This window comes from Lycium barbarum, chromosome 11 (assembly GCF_019175385.1).
Source record: "Lycium barbarum isolate Lr01 chromosome 11, ASM1917538v2, whole genome shotgun sequence".
In the NCBI taxonomy this organism is placed as follows: Eukaryota; Viridiplantae; Streptophyta; class Magnoliopsida; order Solanales; family Solanaceae; genus Lycium; species Lycium barbarum.
In genome coordinates, this window is record NC_083347.1 from 22566025 (window position 1) to 22584055 (window position 18031).

Consider the following 18031-nt stretch of genomic DNA (forward strand, 5'->3'; position numbering starts at 1 on the left):
AACTAGCAAGAATTTAACAGTTTAATAAGCTTCGATCAAGCCACCGTACGTACGTGACACTCTTTGTGGCTTTTTGGCACATTATAAATCCTCAATTATAGCCCCTTGAATACCCCAAGTGCCAACGACTTTGTTGTGACGGAATAATTCCAAAAAATTAAATTTCTAGCGCCGCTAGGGTTTCGTCGGTGGAGATCTTCAATTTCAAATACAAGTTTTATCATTTTCTATGCTACATACCGATTTATCAGTCAAGGATCTGAGTCGCAGGCAAATATTTCGAGGTTTGGGCCAAAGAAGTAATCACTATTTTTTACTCAGTTCAATTTCAAAGAAGTTTTATCATTTTCTATGCTACTTCTCTTGTGCAATCAATTTTTATTTTTAGATTTACTCAAGATCTGAATCAATTTTACCCTTAAAGATTGGTCCTTTGCATCACTTTTCCGTCTTCAATTGTGGAATAAGTGATGGCCGGTGGCCAGTCCACAATGGAGGCTGGCCAACCCTCACTAAATACGACTATTCCAAAAACCAATCCTAATCCATTACAATATTCAGATCTGTTCAAACCAAAAACCTTGAATGATACATTACATAGTCAGATCCAATCACTGCCCCAAATTCCAATGTAACCAGTAACTTACCTACATGGGGTGCCATACATTAAATACACTGAAGTAGAAGTTGATCAGATGAATATCATTGAAAATCTTCAGTATGCTGTGGTAGGAAAGTTCTCATATGGCCAACCAGATATTGAACAACTTCGTCTCATAATCCCTACACAATGTGGAATAAAAGGTGAGTGTAGAACAGGTTTTCTAAGAAACCGCCATGTGCTTATCAGATTAAGTCTTTTTGAAGACTTTGTGAATTTCACATCAAAGCCTGTATACTACATTCAAGATAGAGAGGGATACTCGTACCAAATGAGAACACTGATCTATGATTCGAATTTCAAGGTTGATGAAGAAACATCAAAGACAATGGCATGGATTTCCTTCCCAAAGTTATTGCCTACATACTTTGTGAAGGAAACTTTTTTTTCAATTGCATCTGCAGTGGGTATTCCTATACAATTGGATATGGCTACGATTAACAAGACTAGACCTAGTTGTGCTAGGGTCAAGGTTTTAGTAGATCTGGTAGCGGATTTACCCAAAACGGTGAGGATGGATATTGAAAATGAAAAAACAGGAGCAATAAGGACTGTTAATGTTCAGATTCATTATGATTACCTCCCTAAGTATTGCAAGGAATGTAAATTACACGGACATGATGAATATGATTGTAGAATTATAAATCCAGAGCGTGTTCAGTATGACAATGAAAGGGAGGAAATGCCAAAGGAGAATGGCAAGACAAAACCTCATAAAAGCTCTGATGAAGTGCACAATAGTAAGGAAAGCAATAAAGATCTCCAAGAGGATAAAGAAATTGAAGCAAAAAAGGCCAAGAGATTACAAGCAGAGGAACAACATAATAAAAAGCAGACTAATGACAAAGGCAAACAAAAGCAAGAGGATGGAAACCAACAAGGATATGAAGGGAAAAAGAATTATGGAAAATACAATTATAGAGGATACAATAATTTATACAATTATTCTGCTAGAGTGTTGGCAGGTGGAAAAGTGTTAGGAAATTCGGGAAATTGGAATCCCATCAAAGACAACAGAAACTTCAATGCTGAGAAGGGAAGTGCAAATCATAGCAAACAGAAAGAGACAACAGTCACTGCTACATGCAACAAATTTAACACTTTGGTGGACTTGGAGGAGGAACAAGAAAAACAAAATGAAACACAAGAAGGAAGCACACATAGTAGTAATCCTGTTAAAGAGACAGCTAGGCCATGGGTGGATGCTGCCTTTGGGAAACAAACAGAAAATAACAAAGTTATGAAAGAGCAGGGAAAGATAGATAGCAGACAAGAGCAAGATAATAAGAATGAGAAAGGGGTAGGGGATAATCAGTCAGAGGAGATAGCCATACAAGATTCAGAAAGAACAATTACAGATATCGTGGAAAATGATAACAAAAAAGAAGATGATAACAAACAGATTACTGAAGGCCAAGACGTACTTCAACCCATAGAAGTACATGACAGTGTTAATTCAAGCTCATATCAACAAGTGGAATCAGCTAGACAACAAGTGGATCAAATGAAGGACTTACCGGAAGAGCCTTCTCATACAAACAATATGGGTGAAGGAGATACAGCATCATCTGCAAATAAGGAACAAAATAATGAAAGGGAAACACAAGAAAGGGATCAGAGAGATCAAAACAACAGAGATACAGCCATAGAAATGCAGGCAATTTCAGGAAATCATAAGTATCAACTGGTAGCCAAAGATCATGAAAACACAACACAAGAAGAAATGAATCAGAATAAAATAGATATTGGAGAGGAGGAAGCAGGTGAAACTATTAGTTCTGATTAAATAGAGGGCAACAATAAAGAAGATATTTCCCCTAAACACTTGACAAAAACTAAAAAAGGTCACAAGCCAAGAGATAAAAGTGTTCCTCCCAAGACAGTGGGAGGAGTACAAACAAGGATGGCAATGTCTAAAGGAGTTTCTCAATAAATAGCTCATTAATATGGAATATAAGGTCTGTAAACACTCAACAGGACTTTGAGAGGGTAGTACTATTGCATAGACAGAAACATTTTAATTATGTTGCCTTACTAGAGCCTTTCCAGCATGTTAGACATATTGACATGTACAAATTATGGTTAAATATGGGGACATCATGGCATAATGTGAATGGGAAGATTTGGATTTTTGTGGATGCAGAAATTCAAGTAGAAATAATGAGAGATACAGAACAACTGTTATCCTGTAGATTCACTCATTTGGGTGATGGGCAAGAGTTGGTGCTTACAGTTGTTTATGCGAGTACTGATAGAAGTGGGAGAATAGCTCTATGGGAGGATCTATATGACATGTCTTCACACATCACCATCCCATGGCTTGTGGGTGGGGATTTTAATGTCATTATAGATGACATTTAGAAATTTGGGGGTCTTCCTGTACAGTTTGCAGAAACAGAGGATTTTAGACAATGTATAGACATTTGCCAACTGATGGATCTTGGTTTTACTGGAAGTATGTTCACATGGTGGAATGGGAGATCGGATGAAGCTTGTATATTTAAAATACTGGACAGATGTTTGGGAAATCAGGCTCTGCAGAATTGTTTTCCTAATTTGGAGGTAGAGCATCTCATTAAACAAGGTTCTGACCACTCCCCCTTGCTGGTAAATATGAGAGCAGATAGTAGACCAATTAGGAAATCTTTCAGGTTTCTTAATTTTTGGGTGGAGCATGAATCTTTTCTAGATGTAATCAAAGAAAATTGGGTGGAATCTTATGGCTCAGACCCCTTCTTTAACTTTCATAATAAGTTAAAAAAGGTGGGAAGAGTTCTCTCTAAGTGGAGTAGGGACACTTATGGTGATATCTTCAAGCAAATTGCAACTCTGGAGGATGTGGTGCAGGTGCATGAGCAAGAATTTGAACAGAATCCTACAGGGCTTAACAGGGAAAGGCTACAAAGGGTACAAGCTGATCTGATCAGGTTTTATGCTATTGAAGAAAAATTTTGGAGACAAAAAGCAGGGATGCTGTGGTTTCAGGATGGAGATAGGAACACAAAATTCTTTCATGCTCATGTCAATGGAAAGAGAAGAAAGCTACAATTACAGAGAATTCAAGATCATACAGGTACATGGCTGGACACTGAAGAGGAGATTGCACAGGAAGCAATCAGATTTTTCTCAGACCAATTCAAAGAGGAAAATATCCCTACTGATTTCTCTATGCTTGATAAGATTCCTAAAATGGTTACAGAAGAACAAAATCAACAACTCTATGAAATGCCAGATGAAGCAGAGGTGAAAAGAGCAGTTTTTGGTTTAAATGGAGACAGTGCAGGGGTCCTGATGGTTTCACAGGAAGATTTTTCCAAGCTTGTTGGGAAATTATTGCAAATGACTTGGTGACTATGGTGAGATCATTCTTCTGTGGGCATGAACTCCCAAGGTATGTAACTTGTACCAATTTGGTTTTGATACCAAAGAAGAAAGAAATTAATACATTTTCTGATATGAGGCCAATCAGCTTGAGTAACATCACTAGCAAAGTTATTTCAAGAATCATTCATGAAAGACTGATATATCTGCTACCTGAGATCATTTCACCTCAGCAATCAGGATTTGTTAAAGGCAGGAGTATTGTAGAAAACATTCTGTTGGCTCAGGAAATTGTACATGATATTAGGATTAGAGGAAAGCCTGCAAATGTTGTCATTAAGCTTGACATGGAAAAGGCTTATGACAGAGTATCATGGTTATTTCTAACTAAAGTCCTGAGGAGAATGGGGTTCGGTGAATTTACTATTGATCTGGTGTTTAGAGTTATCTCAAATAATTGGTATTCCATTCTGATTAATGGGCAACCTCATGGATTCTTCAAATCATCTAGAGGAGTAAAGCAAGGAGATCCACTGTCCCCTACTTTATTCATTTTGGCTGCAGAATGTTTGTCTAGGGCTCTCAATACACTGCATACTGAAGATGAGTACAAGGAATATGGGATGCCAAAATGGAGTCCATATGTCAATCATTTGGCATATGCAGATGATACTATCATTTTCACCTCTGCTAATGAACAGTCTATGAGATTAGTGATGAAGACTTTGAGTAATTATGAGAAGGTGAGTGGTCAGAAGATCAACAAGCAGAAAAGTGTTGTTTATATGCATCATTTGACATCTCATAACATTAAGGAGCTGGTATTTTCTGTCACCCAGATTCCTAAAAAGGATTTTCCATTCACATATTTGGGTGTACCAATCTACTATGGGAGAAGAAGGAACATTCACTACAAGGAGATAATAGAAAAGATTCAGAATAGACTGAGCTCATGGACTGGTAAGCTGTTATCTATTGGAGGAAGGACAACACTGATTAAACATGTTTTACAGAGCATGCCTATACACCTACTATCCGCTTGTGACCCTCCTAGTGCTATACTTGCTCAGATTCATAGATTGTTTGCTAAGTTCTTTTGGAGCAACTCTGTGGGAAATTCAAGTAAGCACTGGGCAACTTGGACAACCTTATGTCACCCACAAGAAGAAGGTGGCATGGGGTTTAGAAGCCTACAAGATATATCTAAAGCCCTCTTTGCTAAACTGTGGTGGAACATGAGAACCAAACAATCCTTATGGAGAACTTTCATGAGTAATAAGTACTTAAAGAAGTTTCATGCTGTGATAGCCCCTAGCGGATCAGGTACTTATGTGTGGAAGAAAATGATTAAATACCGAGATGAGATGGAACATGAGATATGGTGGAAGCTTCAACAAGGTAATTCTTATTTTTGGTTTGATAATTGGACAGGACCGGGAGCCCTATACCATATTACTCCACCAGATTTTGAGTGTGATTTCACAATCATCCTTGTAAAAGAAACTGCAGAAGTGGGGCAATGGGATGAACAGTTGCTAAGAAGAATCCTTCCTGAGGATCTAGCAGACCATATTGTGCAGCACATTAATCCACCAAATGAAAATGGCCAAGCAGATAAGGCTTTCTGGAAATTAGATTCGAGGGGGAAATTCACAGTTGGGTCTGCATTTCAATTGCTCAGACAAAGAAAAGACCCCAGTAATTTGTATAAGCAGATGTGGATCAAAGGACTACCAATAAAGATATCTTTTTTTATGTGGAGATTTTGGAAGTTCAAGCTACCATTGGATGATAAGTTGAAGAAATGGGGACACCAATTCCCTTCCAGATGCTATTGTTGTCAACATCCAAAAGTGGAAGATACCTCCCATGTCTTTTTACACTCACCAACAGCTCAAGCCATCTGGAAGTATTTTTGTGGACCAGTGGGAATAAATACTGAGAATTTGCAAGTTACCCAAATAATTAACAGATGGTGGGATATGCCTAGTAGACTACATGCCAAATGCATCAACCAAGATGTCCCTGCTATTATTATTTGGGAACTCTGGAAGAGGAGAAACACTATGAGACATGAAGGGAAGGTGTCAATCACAAAACTCATTTACCAGGTGATGCATACTTTGATTCAATTCATGAAGGTGAGAAGGAGAAATTTTAGGTATGCACCATATAATTGGAGTGTGATTGTTGAGGCATTACAGAGATATTCTCCAAAGATAAGAGTAACACCAGTGACTTGGAGAACTCCGGATATTGGATGGATAAAAGTCAATACTGATGGAGCCTCAAGAGGAAACCCGGGTAGGAGTTCATGGGCCTTTTGTGTAAGGGATGAAAGGGGAGATGTGATACAAGCACAGGCCAGAGAAATAGAGGATCTTCAAAGCACCAACACCGAGGCAGAGGCCCTAGCCATTTTACAGGCTCTCAGGTATTTAAAAGACAGTCAATGGGATCAAATAAGGATAGAGACAGATTCACTTTTGCTGAAGAACTCTATTCAAAGGACATGGGAAATTCCTTGGCAAATCATTACTATGGTGGAAGAAATTTGGAGAATAAGTGAGGAAAAAGTGGTGGTGATAGAGCATATTTATAGGGAAGGAAACAAATTAGCAGATCACTTGGCTAATTTAGCTTTGGACACAGGGGACATACAATTCAATTCCTTTCATGACATGGAGAGCCACTGTAAAAGAATTGTGAACAGTGACAAATTACAGCTGCCCTGTCTAAGAATTAGATCATGTTAAGGAGACTGAATATAGGGGGAAGGTGGGAGAAAAGGAGGTCCTCACACTCAAATCCTTTGGGAGGAGAATGTGAAGGATTTGGTTTACACTAACTGTTTGCTAATGGTTGCAGGTACACAAACTAACATAAATGGAGGATTTTAATTCAACAGGTACCACAGAACAACTACACTGAAGGAATACCAACAAGCAGCGAAACACAGTGTAATCAGGATGTTGAGAAGTTTTACCAGCATAAATTGCAACTGGTTGGAGGCACTTTTGACAAATGACATGAAGTGGAATTACTGCTCCAAATGATTGAGCACATGGAACACAACAAACCTCTTGAGTACACATGGGCATACAGTTTCTATTTAGTGGTTGTTTCTTAGTTGGTGGTATTAGCACCCCGGGATGCTCATCCTACTGAGAACTGGTCATTAGTTAGAAAATGTACTGCCTTGGTGCATATAGAGGGCCAAATATAGAGCATGTGAGATATAGAAACAGAAGTTTTTTATGGAGCAATTATTTCAAATTTCATTCTATTAGTAATTTTTTAACAATTTGTAATATCAAATTAAGACAAGTTATAAGTCTTAATTTGATCATTAGTTTAAATTTTGTATTTTCATTAGCCTTTTGGCTAGAGTTGTACAAACCTCTGGATTTTTTGATAAAATTTATAAAATTAGCCCTAGGCCAAAAGCCTAGTGGACTTTTATTAAAAAAAAAAAAAAAAATACCCCAAGTGTCTTCGAAATCTATAGGATCGAAGTGTTGGAGTATAAGATGAATACTTCGTAATGACATAAGGGACACAGAGAACAAGAAGATACGGAGATAGACATTAAGCTTGCTAATACTAATATCGGAAAAGGCTCAAATATGTAATTGAACTATCGTAAATGACTCATTTATGCCACTCGTCAATAGTTTGACTCATTTATGCCACTCATTAATATTTTGGCTCCTTTATGCCATCGTCATTACCAAAAAGACTCATCCGTGTCAATTTTTCATTAACGCCGATTTTATAATACAAGATATCACACGTGGCCTCCAACTAGATTATGGTTGTGGGTGGGTTGGGTGTATGGCTCGGATTTTTTATTAATTTGGGATTTAAAATTGGGCTGGTTTAATATTAGAGGTCTACTTAAAGGGTAAATTACGTATATATATATATATATTAAGGAGAAATATTTACGAAACATGACGATAGTTTTCTATTTACAAAACATAACATTGCAAACCCTAACAAACATACTTTAAAAAAAAAAAAAAAAAAAAAAAAATTCGCTCAAAAATTTATGTATGAAAGTTGTATGAAATGTGTGTATCTCGCTCAAGGCTTAAAAATTTCGCTCAAAATTGTATGTATGAAAACGGTATGAAATTTGTATCACGCTCAAGGCTTAGAATTTCGCTCATATTTTCGTGTATAAAGTTCATGTTAGATTTCTCTAAAATTAATACAACTACAACAACATTATATACAACTTTGATGCAACATTCAAGACTTAAAATAATCGCTTAAATTTTTGTGTATGAAATGTGTATATCTTGCTCAAGACTTAAAAAATTCCCTCAAATTTTGTGTATGAAAAACGTATGAAATGTGTATATCTCGATCAAGACTTAAACATTACACTCAAAATTTTATGTATGAGAATGGTATAAAATGTGTATATCTCGCTCAAGACTTAAAATTTCATTCACATTTTGTGTATGAAAAACTATATTAAAAACTTCGCTTACACATACACATTTCATACAGCCGTCATACACAAAAATTTGAGGTAATTTTTTAAGCCTCTGAGCAAAAAGAATATATACATAAGATTGTTTTTTTTAAAATAAAATAATTTTTTTTGAAAAAAATATATTCTGAAAATAAAATTAAAAAACGAAAAATATATGAAAATCTGTCATGTTTCGTAAAATATAGTTATGTTTTGTAAATAAGAAAAATTATCGTCACGTTTCGTAAATATTTCTCCTTAATGTATATATACGTAGTTTTCCCTCAATTAAACCAGCCCAATTTTAAATCCAAATTAATAAAAAAATCTGAGTCATACCCCTCACCCACCCACAACCATAATCTACTTGGAGGCTATGTGTAACACTCCGTAAACTTGAACTAGGTGTGAATTTGTAAAAATCTAGTGTTAAGATGATATTTTATCTATATGAACCCATTCTTGATGAATTCGGGTGGAGGATGGTCGTTTTGAAGTCAAACCAACTAGTGAAGTTCTTAAGGGCTCATAAATTCGCCTAAGTTTTGGTAGGTCTGTCTTCTGGGCGATTTTCATGAAACTGTGTTGCGAATTTGGAAAAACTTCCTTCATGAAGGTTGTAGATCTTTGAAATAGCTTTCCAGCGGTAGGTCGCCCAGCCCAAAAAAAACTACGTACAAAAGGTTATGCCCGTTTTACTGAAGCCTGCCTTCGCTGGAAAATTTGCATGTGTTACGGTGAGACGTTACGGACCGTAACACGTGTTATGGGCCGTAACATGAACCGTAACGTCTCAAAAATTTCCAGAAACTCTCTGAAAATTTCCACCAAGGGACGGTCCAAAGGACGGTCCGTCCTTCAGAGGCGTCCTTTGACCCGTTTTCACCAGAAAAATATAAATAAGACCCTTGTTTTGTTTATTCCTCCACTTCCTAAACAACCCTAAGGATGAAAATCATTCCCCCAAGTCTTCAAATCAAAGGTAAGGGCATCCTTAACATGACTAAATCATTCTAACATCAAACCCATGATTCTTAACATGATTTTTGTGACCAAAACCTAGGGTTTGCAACATAAGTCTTCCCAAAGTGATTCAAGCTAGGGTTTGAGTGTTCTTCATTGGAAAAATGATTTGTTAAACCTTGTTTAACAAATTAAGGTATGTCGCTTTTGAAAATCTTATTTTGGAATGCATGACTTCTTTTCTTGAAAGTTCTTTATTGAATAAAAAGGGTGAACTTCTCATACAAAACCCTAATGTATGTCTCCCTTTTAAAAACCTTATTTTGGATGTATGTCTATTTTGGAAACCCTTTCGACTATGAAGGTAATTTATATGTCTCTTTTGCAAACTCTCTTGAAAGATCGATTCTTTATAAAAGCATGTTTTGAATGATATGATGAATTAGTTTTACACTCTTGAAATCTATTATAGGTTTGATTAATGGTTAATGTTTGTGAGGGGACAAACCCACATTAAACATATATTGTAACAAACCCTACATATGTATGTGATATTATGAATGTTTTCCTCTATAGGAGATGCTTAATAATGATGGTTAAGGGTTGGTAATGATATTCTCATTGGTGAATTAGGACATGGAATCTTTTGGTAAAGAAGTTATACGTTTTCAAAACATTCTTTAAAATGATTTATTACGATATGGCATAGTGAACCTTAATGGCTTTGTAAACTGTTTAACAAATGATATTAAGAATCACAAAGTGGAATGACTGTTTTTATACTATCCTTTCAGAACTGATTTCTTTATGTATTATTATATTTTATTTTTATAATACTTGTTGTCCCTGAGGCACTCACTGAGTACGAAAGTACTCAGGCATACCATTGTTGTTTTTTATGGTATGTTAGGTAACGGAGAAGAGCAGGTTCGTGATACTCTCGACGCTTAGGAGAACTTGCTGCTGTTGTTGATTTGGTGAGCCCACATCCTTGTTAGTGGGACACTTCCTGTTTCATTTATTATTCTAGATTTCCGGGTTGCGTCCCGAAGTTAGACGATTATTGTGTCTCTCAGAAGCTCCATAGATAGTTGTCAGAATTGTGGGTAGATTATCAAAAGTCTCGTACGACTTAATGGGTGTTCGCCACATTTTCGACTATTACTTTTAAAGACTTCCGCTGATTTAATTCATGTATTCATGATTTGTTACATTTAATTTATAAACTGTTGGAGGCGAATGTTGAACCTGACGGGTTCAAGTATCATTATTGTGTTGCTTAGGTTCTTCCGATGTTGTTCATGACGTCGGATGCCGGTCACGTCTAGGGTGAGTTTTGGGGCGTGACACTATGTGTCATATCTAGTATTGTAAAACTGGCGACAATGAAAAATTGGCATGGATGAGTCATTTTGGTAGCGACGATGGTATAAACGAGTCAAACTATTGATGAGTGGCACAAATGAGCCAAATTATTGATGAGTAGCATAAATGAGTCGTTTCCGATATTTCGACGGCATATTTGAACCTTTTCCGTATTAATATTATGAAATGCTTCACTCTTAATTACAATATCACAAACGGTTGTTCTTTCCAGATATTTTTAGACTAATACTAAAAGCTTGCACATTCTCACTGTGAACTTGATCATCTCGAAAAAACATAAAAAGATGCACCTAAACAACATAATGACTATACATCTAATCACATAGATATCCTAAAGGGCACACTGATAACATCAAAATATATGAACCTAGTAATTTTACTGTATTCAATTCGAGAGTTGCGAAATTGCCACATCAATTTGACTCAAATTTAGTCATACTTATGTAAAAATCACCATAATCTCTATTATACAATTTTAAATTAAAATAAACTTTGAGAAGAAAAGATAGAAATGACATTAAGTAAGCATAAATTATTAAATTTGACCTAAATAGTCATATGAATTTATCTCATTTAGGTCATTGTGGCCAAATTGGTATGCCCAAAAGACCTTTCCGATTCAATTCTAACACAATTTTCCTTTAAACCTAACAAAACTTGGATTAGTGTTGTGCTATCGCACAAACTTTTTGCGAACTTCACATATCTTGCAAGACTTCTCATGTATGTGATCTCTCATGTCATCACGTGAACAACACAAGCACGAGGATGTCCTCTGCTATCAAAAATTAAGACACAAAGTCAACCAATTGAGACATTTCATTTCTTGATTGAAACCAGAGTCTGATTTGGAGTGAAGCGTGATGTAAGCTTTTCATCCTGAAGTGTAAAGACATTTTTGTTTTTTAACTCAAATGGTAATAATGACGACATTGTTTTTTGCTACCGACGGAATAGAATGTGTTACAACCGCAGTTAAAATAAACCATAATGATCTAACGAACATTATTAGCACGACAAGAGTAGTCAGAATGTTTCTGTAGCAAAAAAGAGAACAGAAGGAAATGGACAACAATCTCATAAATAACAACTTGGCTGTGGAAATAATAATAGAGCTAAGCATGTGAGTGGGAAGGAGCAAGGAGAATCTCTGCTGCAATTTAGCAAGCTGATCGATCGTCAATTTCACCATATATGAATATGATAGATGCTTCTATTTCTGGATCAATTATATTGTCAATATGCATGCATATGTTTTTTGTCAGAGTCACATGTCATTGTTTTCCACTAATTATACAGTCACTTCCTTGTAATAGTAATTTTTTTAGTCCCACAATAAATGCACTACCTCATGTTGTCAATATAAAAAGAGCTCTTGGCATAAGGGTATGGCCATAGACTATTAAGTATTAACCAAAGATCACCATGAGAATGTTTATATATATATATATATATATATATATATATATATATATATTTTATAAGTGCTAAGTCTTGCCCGACTGCACGTATACTTCAATTAATTTTACGAAATATTTGCTACATCCTAGCAACATAGGTGTGAAGTTTAAGCACCAGGAATGTGTGTTATATTTGCAGCTTTTATTTTTATGATTCCCATAGGAAAGTGAGGAATAGAAATTTCTTTTGATTGTTTCATTTGTTTCTTAGATTCATCCTTCTATTATTTAGTCTTATCGGATTTAGGCACAACTTAGGTTTTGTTTTTTGTCTAGTACAGCACGTGATTTGCCTTCACTGTTTTAGTGGTTTTTCATTACGGATTAAGGCATAATCATTTAGTAGTACTCTGATTATTAGGCATAATCATTTAGTAGTACTCTGATTATATATTCAATCATTTCATTCGGATAGAAAGAGACATTTTAGAATGTTTTACATCATTGATGTGGAATTAAATCTAGACTTAGCTTCTTGATCGCATAAAAGTAAGTACTTCCAACCAAAATGTATGACCATAGACCTTTTTCCAAGTGAGATTCTTTTCTAAGGATCCAATGAAACTTTTCATCGCACTTTTGATTGTATACATTCCTGATATACATTAGATAGAGTTGACATATTCCAATGATACCTTTTCCCACCAACTAGTGCTCTTTTATATTGGGAGAGCTAAAATTCATTTCCCTTTATGTTAGTGCCTTTCCTCATAGGAAAGACCTTGCTAATGACTTAAAGGACACTTGGTACACTTTAGAATGATATAACCATAATTTCCTTTGTTCTAGGATTGCGGGATATTGATGAAATGTTGTAGTTGAAGCTTTACGTTAACGTTTGATTATCATTAATGAGTTGCTTATTCTGTCCTTAATTAAAATTTTACTTTTAATATCAGGCTTTTGTAGCCATAAGAATGTAGGGACATTTTTAAAACGGAAAAGGGCCAGATATATCCTTCGTTATATTTTTGGCCTTCGTTATATTTTGGATCCAAATATACCCCTATTGTTATATTTTGAGTTCAAATATATTCCTCTTCCGTTAAAATTATCCAAGGTGGACATTAAATCTGATGTGGCACTAACAACTTAGTGAGGTGGACACCACGTAGCATGCCACCTCACCACCCTAACTCATTTACCCCCTTCTTTACCCACCACTACCATCTCCTCTCCCTTCACAACCGCTGCCGCCATTAGCACCACCACACCACCATCTCGGCCATTAGCTGTGTGTAACCGTTTGTCAATTATTTAGGCGTCTGATTAAACATAATAGCTTTTACAATGATTAAACATAAATAGCTTTTGCAAAATCGTATTGTTTATTCTACGCTTCGATGTTACTCTATAAAAATGGCAGAACCTATTCATTTGAAACGGTTCAATTGCTGCACTAAATCCAAATTCCGCAGTGCTTTTCTCTTCTCTCACTAATAAGCCAAAGCGTCACTGCTTCCTCTACATATATTTCCTTTTGAATTTTCCCAGAAAAATCAGCCTTCAATAGAGCTTATTTTCATTGCTCTTCAAATGGATGCTTTCGATTTTGGTACTGATTAGAAAATGGAAAACAGAGTTATTCTAATATTCCACAGTTTCAAAAGCGTTGCAAAGCTTTTTCGCATCGTTGTAGGTGGAGATGGTGGTGTGGTGGTGCTAATGGCGGCAGTGGTTGTAAAGGGAGAGGAGATGGTAATGGTGCAGAAGAGAGGGGTAAATGAATTGGGTGGTAAGGTGGCATGCCACATGATGTCCACCTCACTGTGTTAGTGCCACGTTAAATTTAGTGTCTACCTAGGACAATTTTAACCGAGGAATGGTATATTTGAACTCAAAAGTATAAGAGTAAAAGCATATTTGGACTCAACGTATAACGAAGGATATTTAATTCTTTTTCATGTACTACTTGGCCCTTTTCCTTTTTTAAAATGAATGAGAGAAGACTATTTAGAAATGAAATTACAGTGAAGATATTTGTGAATGAAAAAGACAAATATATAGCAACATATACTAGTAGTAAGGTCATGTCAAGTCGTCAACACAATTACAAAAAGGAAAGCAACAACTAGAGCAAAGCCATCGCTTTCCTCGACCAGAGCCAACTAAAAAGATTAAAGTTACAAAAAAAATGAATAGTCTGAACTGAAAGGAGCTACAATAAATTAGAGCTGGCTGCTGCAATCAAAATTCAGTGTATCCCCATCTAGTTCCTTCTCAATCTTCAGTAGGTAATTCACAGCTTCCATACTCTGTCAAGAAAAAATACCAAAAAGAATAATAAAAAAAAAAAGTTACCTCAAATAAATAAATAAAGAAAAAGTGAAACAGATGGAAGAAAACTTGAGTAGGCGTAGTGTGCAACACGGGAGCAGTAACTTTCAAGTACCCATAGAAAGAAAATATGATCTAGAAAAAGCACCGAGGTTGGATGCAAAAATGCTTTATTTTCAGCTTTATCGTACCAAAGGTAAATCTTTATTAACTACAGATAATAAATACTAGTGTTATTTTGAACCATCCATGAATATCCATTGAATAAACAAGATGTTGAAAAATGAATGTAAAAAAAAATCATCAAACGATCCCAATATGTTAAATTAGCATAGCATGTTAATCACCAAAGATTGTAGTGCGCTAATAAGTATTAATTCCTTCATTTTGATTAAAGAATTCGGATTTGAACCATATAAATAGAGTCATCTTCAATAAGAAAGAATTTCCCGACACATACTCAAATTAGGCGAATAGCAAAGCATGAGTCCCAGATATCAAATAAAAAAACAAAAAAAAAGAGAAAAAGCATAACACCTTTTCCAACAGATTTAACATACTATAGCATAATATCTAACACATTAGTTATAGCACTGCAATGTAAATCCTAGACTAAGTAGGCGTTTCGCCATAGATATCAAAAACAAATTTACTTTTTTTGGAATTTTTGAAGTTGAGTTGGAATTGTGTTTGGTCATAATTTTTGAAATTATAATTTTTGGTGAAATGTAGTTGTAAAAAGTGAAAAAAATGAAAAAAATTTGAAAAATAAGTTTTTCTTATTTTTGGGAAGTTGTATTCCGAATATTTATGGCCAAACACCCAAAAATAAAAAAAAAGTAAAAAAAATTCTGGAAAAAAGTGAATAATTTTTATGGCCAAACGGCACCTAAATATGATAGTATACCAATTCTGCCCCGTAAATCAGTGAAAAATAAACTATAAAGTGGTAAAAAATCACTGTCAACCCACACGTCTCCGTCCATCCCGTGCTGTCCCCATGACCTCCCTGGATTGCACCATCTTTCCTAATACCAACAAATTTTTCAGATGTGGGACCCCCAACCCTATTGTGCTACCAGTACACGTTAGCAAATTCATCTCAACCAACCCCTTAAAGTGCACCAAACATTAAATTTACCATCAAACAAAAACATTATCCCTCGACCCTCGAGCCATAAGTCAAAAGGTTCACAGTAATCAAGGATGAAAACCCAAAATCCAACACAAATTAGTGAAAAAAAATGACAATGTGCTCCATCATTCATTAAGAAACAAATAAATATAATGTGAAACTTACTAAACTAACTCTATTTATCATATATTTTTTTATCATTAAACAATATTAAAAAGGATAATTTTTTTTAATACTACGACATAGTTTAAAATACTTGTAAATTTTTGTTTTGAATTTTTAAAGTAACTTGTTTTCGAATAGAAAAAATTTGCAAAAGCAACACCCATTTTGAGACGGAGAGTGGCAAATTCATCTCAACCACACATTAAATTTACCATCAAAACAAACATTATTATAGCTGGAACCATAAGTCAAACATGTCACAGTAATCAAGGATTAAAAACGCAAACCCAACACAAATTAACGTGAAAAATCTAGAGAAATAATAAGAGCTACACTTACTAGGTTGTTGATGAACAATAAACGCGGCCCCGCCAAAATAACACGACCCCATCGCACGTCCATTTTTTTGATAATAACTATTGAAAGCAAACGACGCGTGCGCTTCTAACGTGTTAGGATTATAACACGTGGACCCTGGTTGAATCGAACGGCAATCAGCTCCACCCTCACCACAAGCATAATCTAAAGCCGCTTGTAAATTATCTTTTCCCGATTCACCACTCGCCACACACCATGTTTGTCCCGCAAGCGCCGTCACATTTCCCTTTTTACCCTTCTGCATTCTATGATTTCCGGCGACCGGTGGCCGGTCAACATAATGTTTCAAACCCTCCATAGTCAACGGTATGTCATAAACTTTTTTCTCATTCGGGTAAAACAACCCGAAATTACGCTCCGATGTTGGACCCGGTTTTTTGTTCTCGTTGAAAATAGCAAAGAGGAAGACAGTAAGTTCTTCTTTAGGTCTTAATGGTGTCCCACCACCGGTTAAGATTCTTTTTACAAGGTTACCGTTGTACGAGGCTGCATTGTCCACGCTGGCACCTTTTTCGGTTTCATCTCCTTTTGACGGCCAACCAGTTTCCGTTACGACCATTTTAATATCATCGTACTTCAAACCCGACAACGCAGCGTTAACGGCGTCAATTTGAGCGTCAAATAAGCTAAAGTAACGGAGTCCGTTACCAGCGTCAACAACACCAGGGTTTTCATGGAATAAAGCGTAGTCAAGAGGGATGACGTCAGAGTTTGACTCGTATGCAAAAAAAGGGTAACAGTTAACCATAAGGTAAGAACCAGTTTGACGTAGGAAATCCAACATGGGTTTTATTACGGGTTCGATTAATTCGGATCGGAATGACCCGGCTGAAGACGGGTAAGAGTTTTGCAATGCACTAAGTGCAATGGGTGATGACACTTTTATTTTGTCATGGAAATTGTACTTAACTAGAGCTTGATGTATATTCTTCATAGCGAGTACAAGAAAACGGGTCGTGTTATGCGGGTCAACGAATACTTCGTTTCCAACAGCAATCGATTCGATTTGGGTAGAAGGGTAGTAAGCAGCGACGTTTTTTTGGACCCATGAGTAAGCAAAAGATTGCCGTTTAGCTGCATTGTAAAGGAGCTCGTTAGGAAGGTCTACAGTAACTTTAATACCCGACCCGGAAAGTGCTTTGAGCACAGCCGGGTCAGCATCGTAAACCTTGACCCGTTCTACGCCTTGAGATTTTAGTAGTGCTATAACTTTGGATGCTGATGGTAAGTTGTTAGCTACACGACCATAGTTTACACCAATTGAACCACCATCTGAACTTACAAAAAAAAAAAAGTTTAGTTAAGACAGAAAGTTTAACATGAAGTAAAGAGTAAAGAAAATGAGATGTTAATTACCTGCAATGGAGGAGAAAAGGGAAAGGGAAAAGAGAAAGAGAAGACAAATGGTGAGTTTTTCCATGCTCTATTTTTGCTTGGAGAAGGAACAGAGAGCATGAAAGCGTGTGTTACTTTGAGTATAATGCAGAGCAAGATATTAGGGGGGAGTGTATGTATAGATAAAAAATAGTGGGAGAAAATGACAAAAATGGTCCCTTATGTTTAAGTGAAAATTCAAATTAGTTCTTTTAAGTATGCGCTCAACAGTTTTAATCTTTCAGATTTATCATTTTTAAGTCTCTGTTAAATATCCGCTGAACTTTGTTTGTTATATTTAACGAGAACTATAAAGAAAAAAAAAAAGAAAATTAGTAGGAGCTCATATTTAGAGATGCATCTTTGATAGTTTATGCTCTTTTTAATTTATTTCTAGAGTTTAATGCAGTTTCTTGAAGTGTAAAACT

General features: G+C 35.9%; 1 protein-coding gene across 1 annotated transcript; it reads right to left on the reverse strand.

Annotated features, from left to right (window-relative positions):
* Positions 1-14253: 14253 nt before the first annotated feature.
* LOC132617817 (glucan endo-1,3-beta-glucosidase 12) lies at positions 14254-17744 on the reverse strand. The gene is made up of 3 exons (XM_060332892.1): positions 17586-17744; positions 16191-17501; positions 14254-14529 (listed from the first exon to the last, which is right to left on the reverse strand). Exons 1-3 carry the CDS (start codon positions 17647-17649, stop codon positions 14495-14497), a joined length of 1410 nt encoding a protein of 469 aa, XP_060188875.1. The 5' UTR covers positions 17650-17744; the 3' UTR covers positions 14254-14494.
* Between the last annotated feature and the right edge of the window lie 287 nt (positions 17745-18031).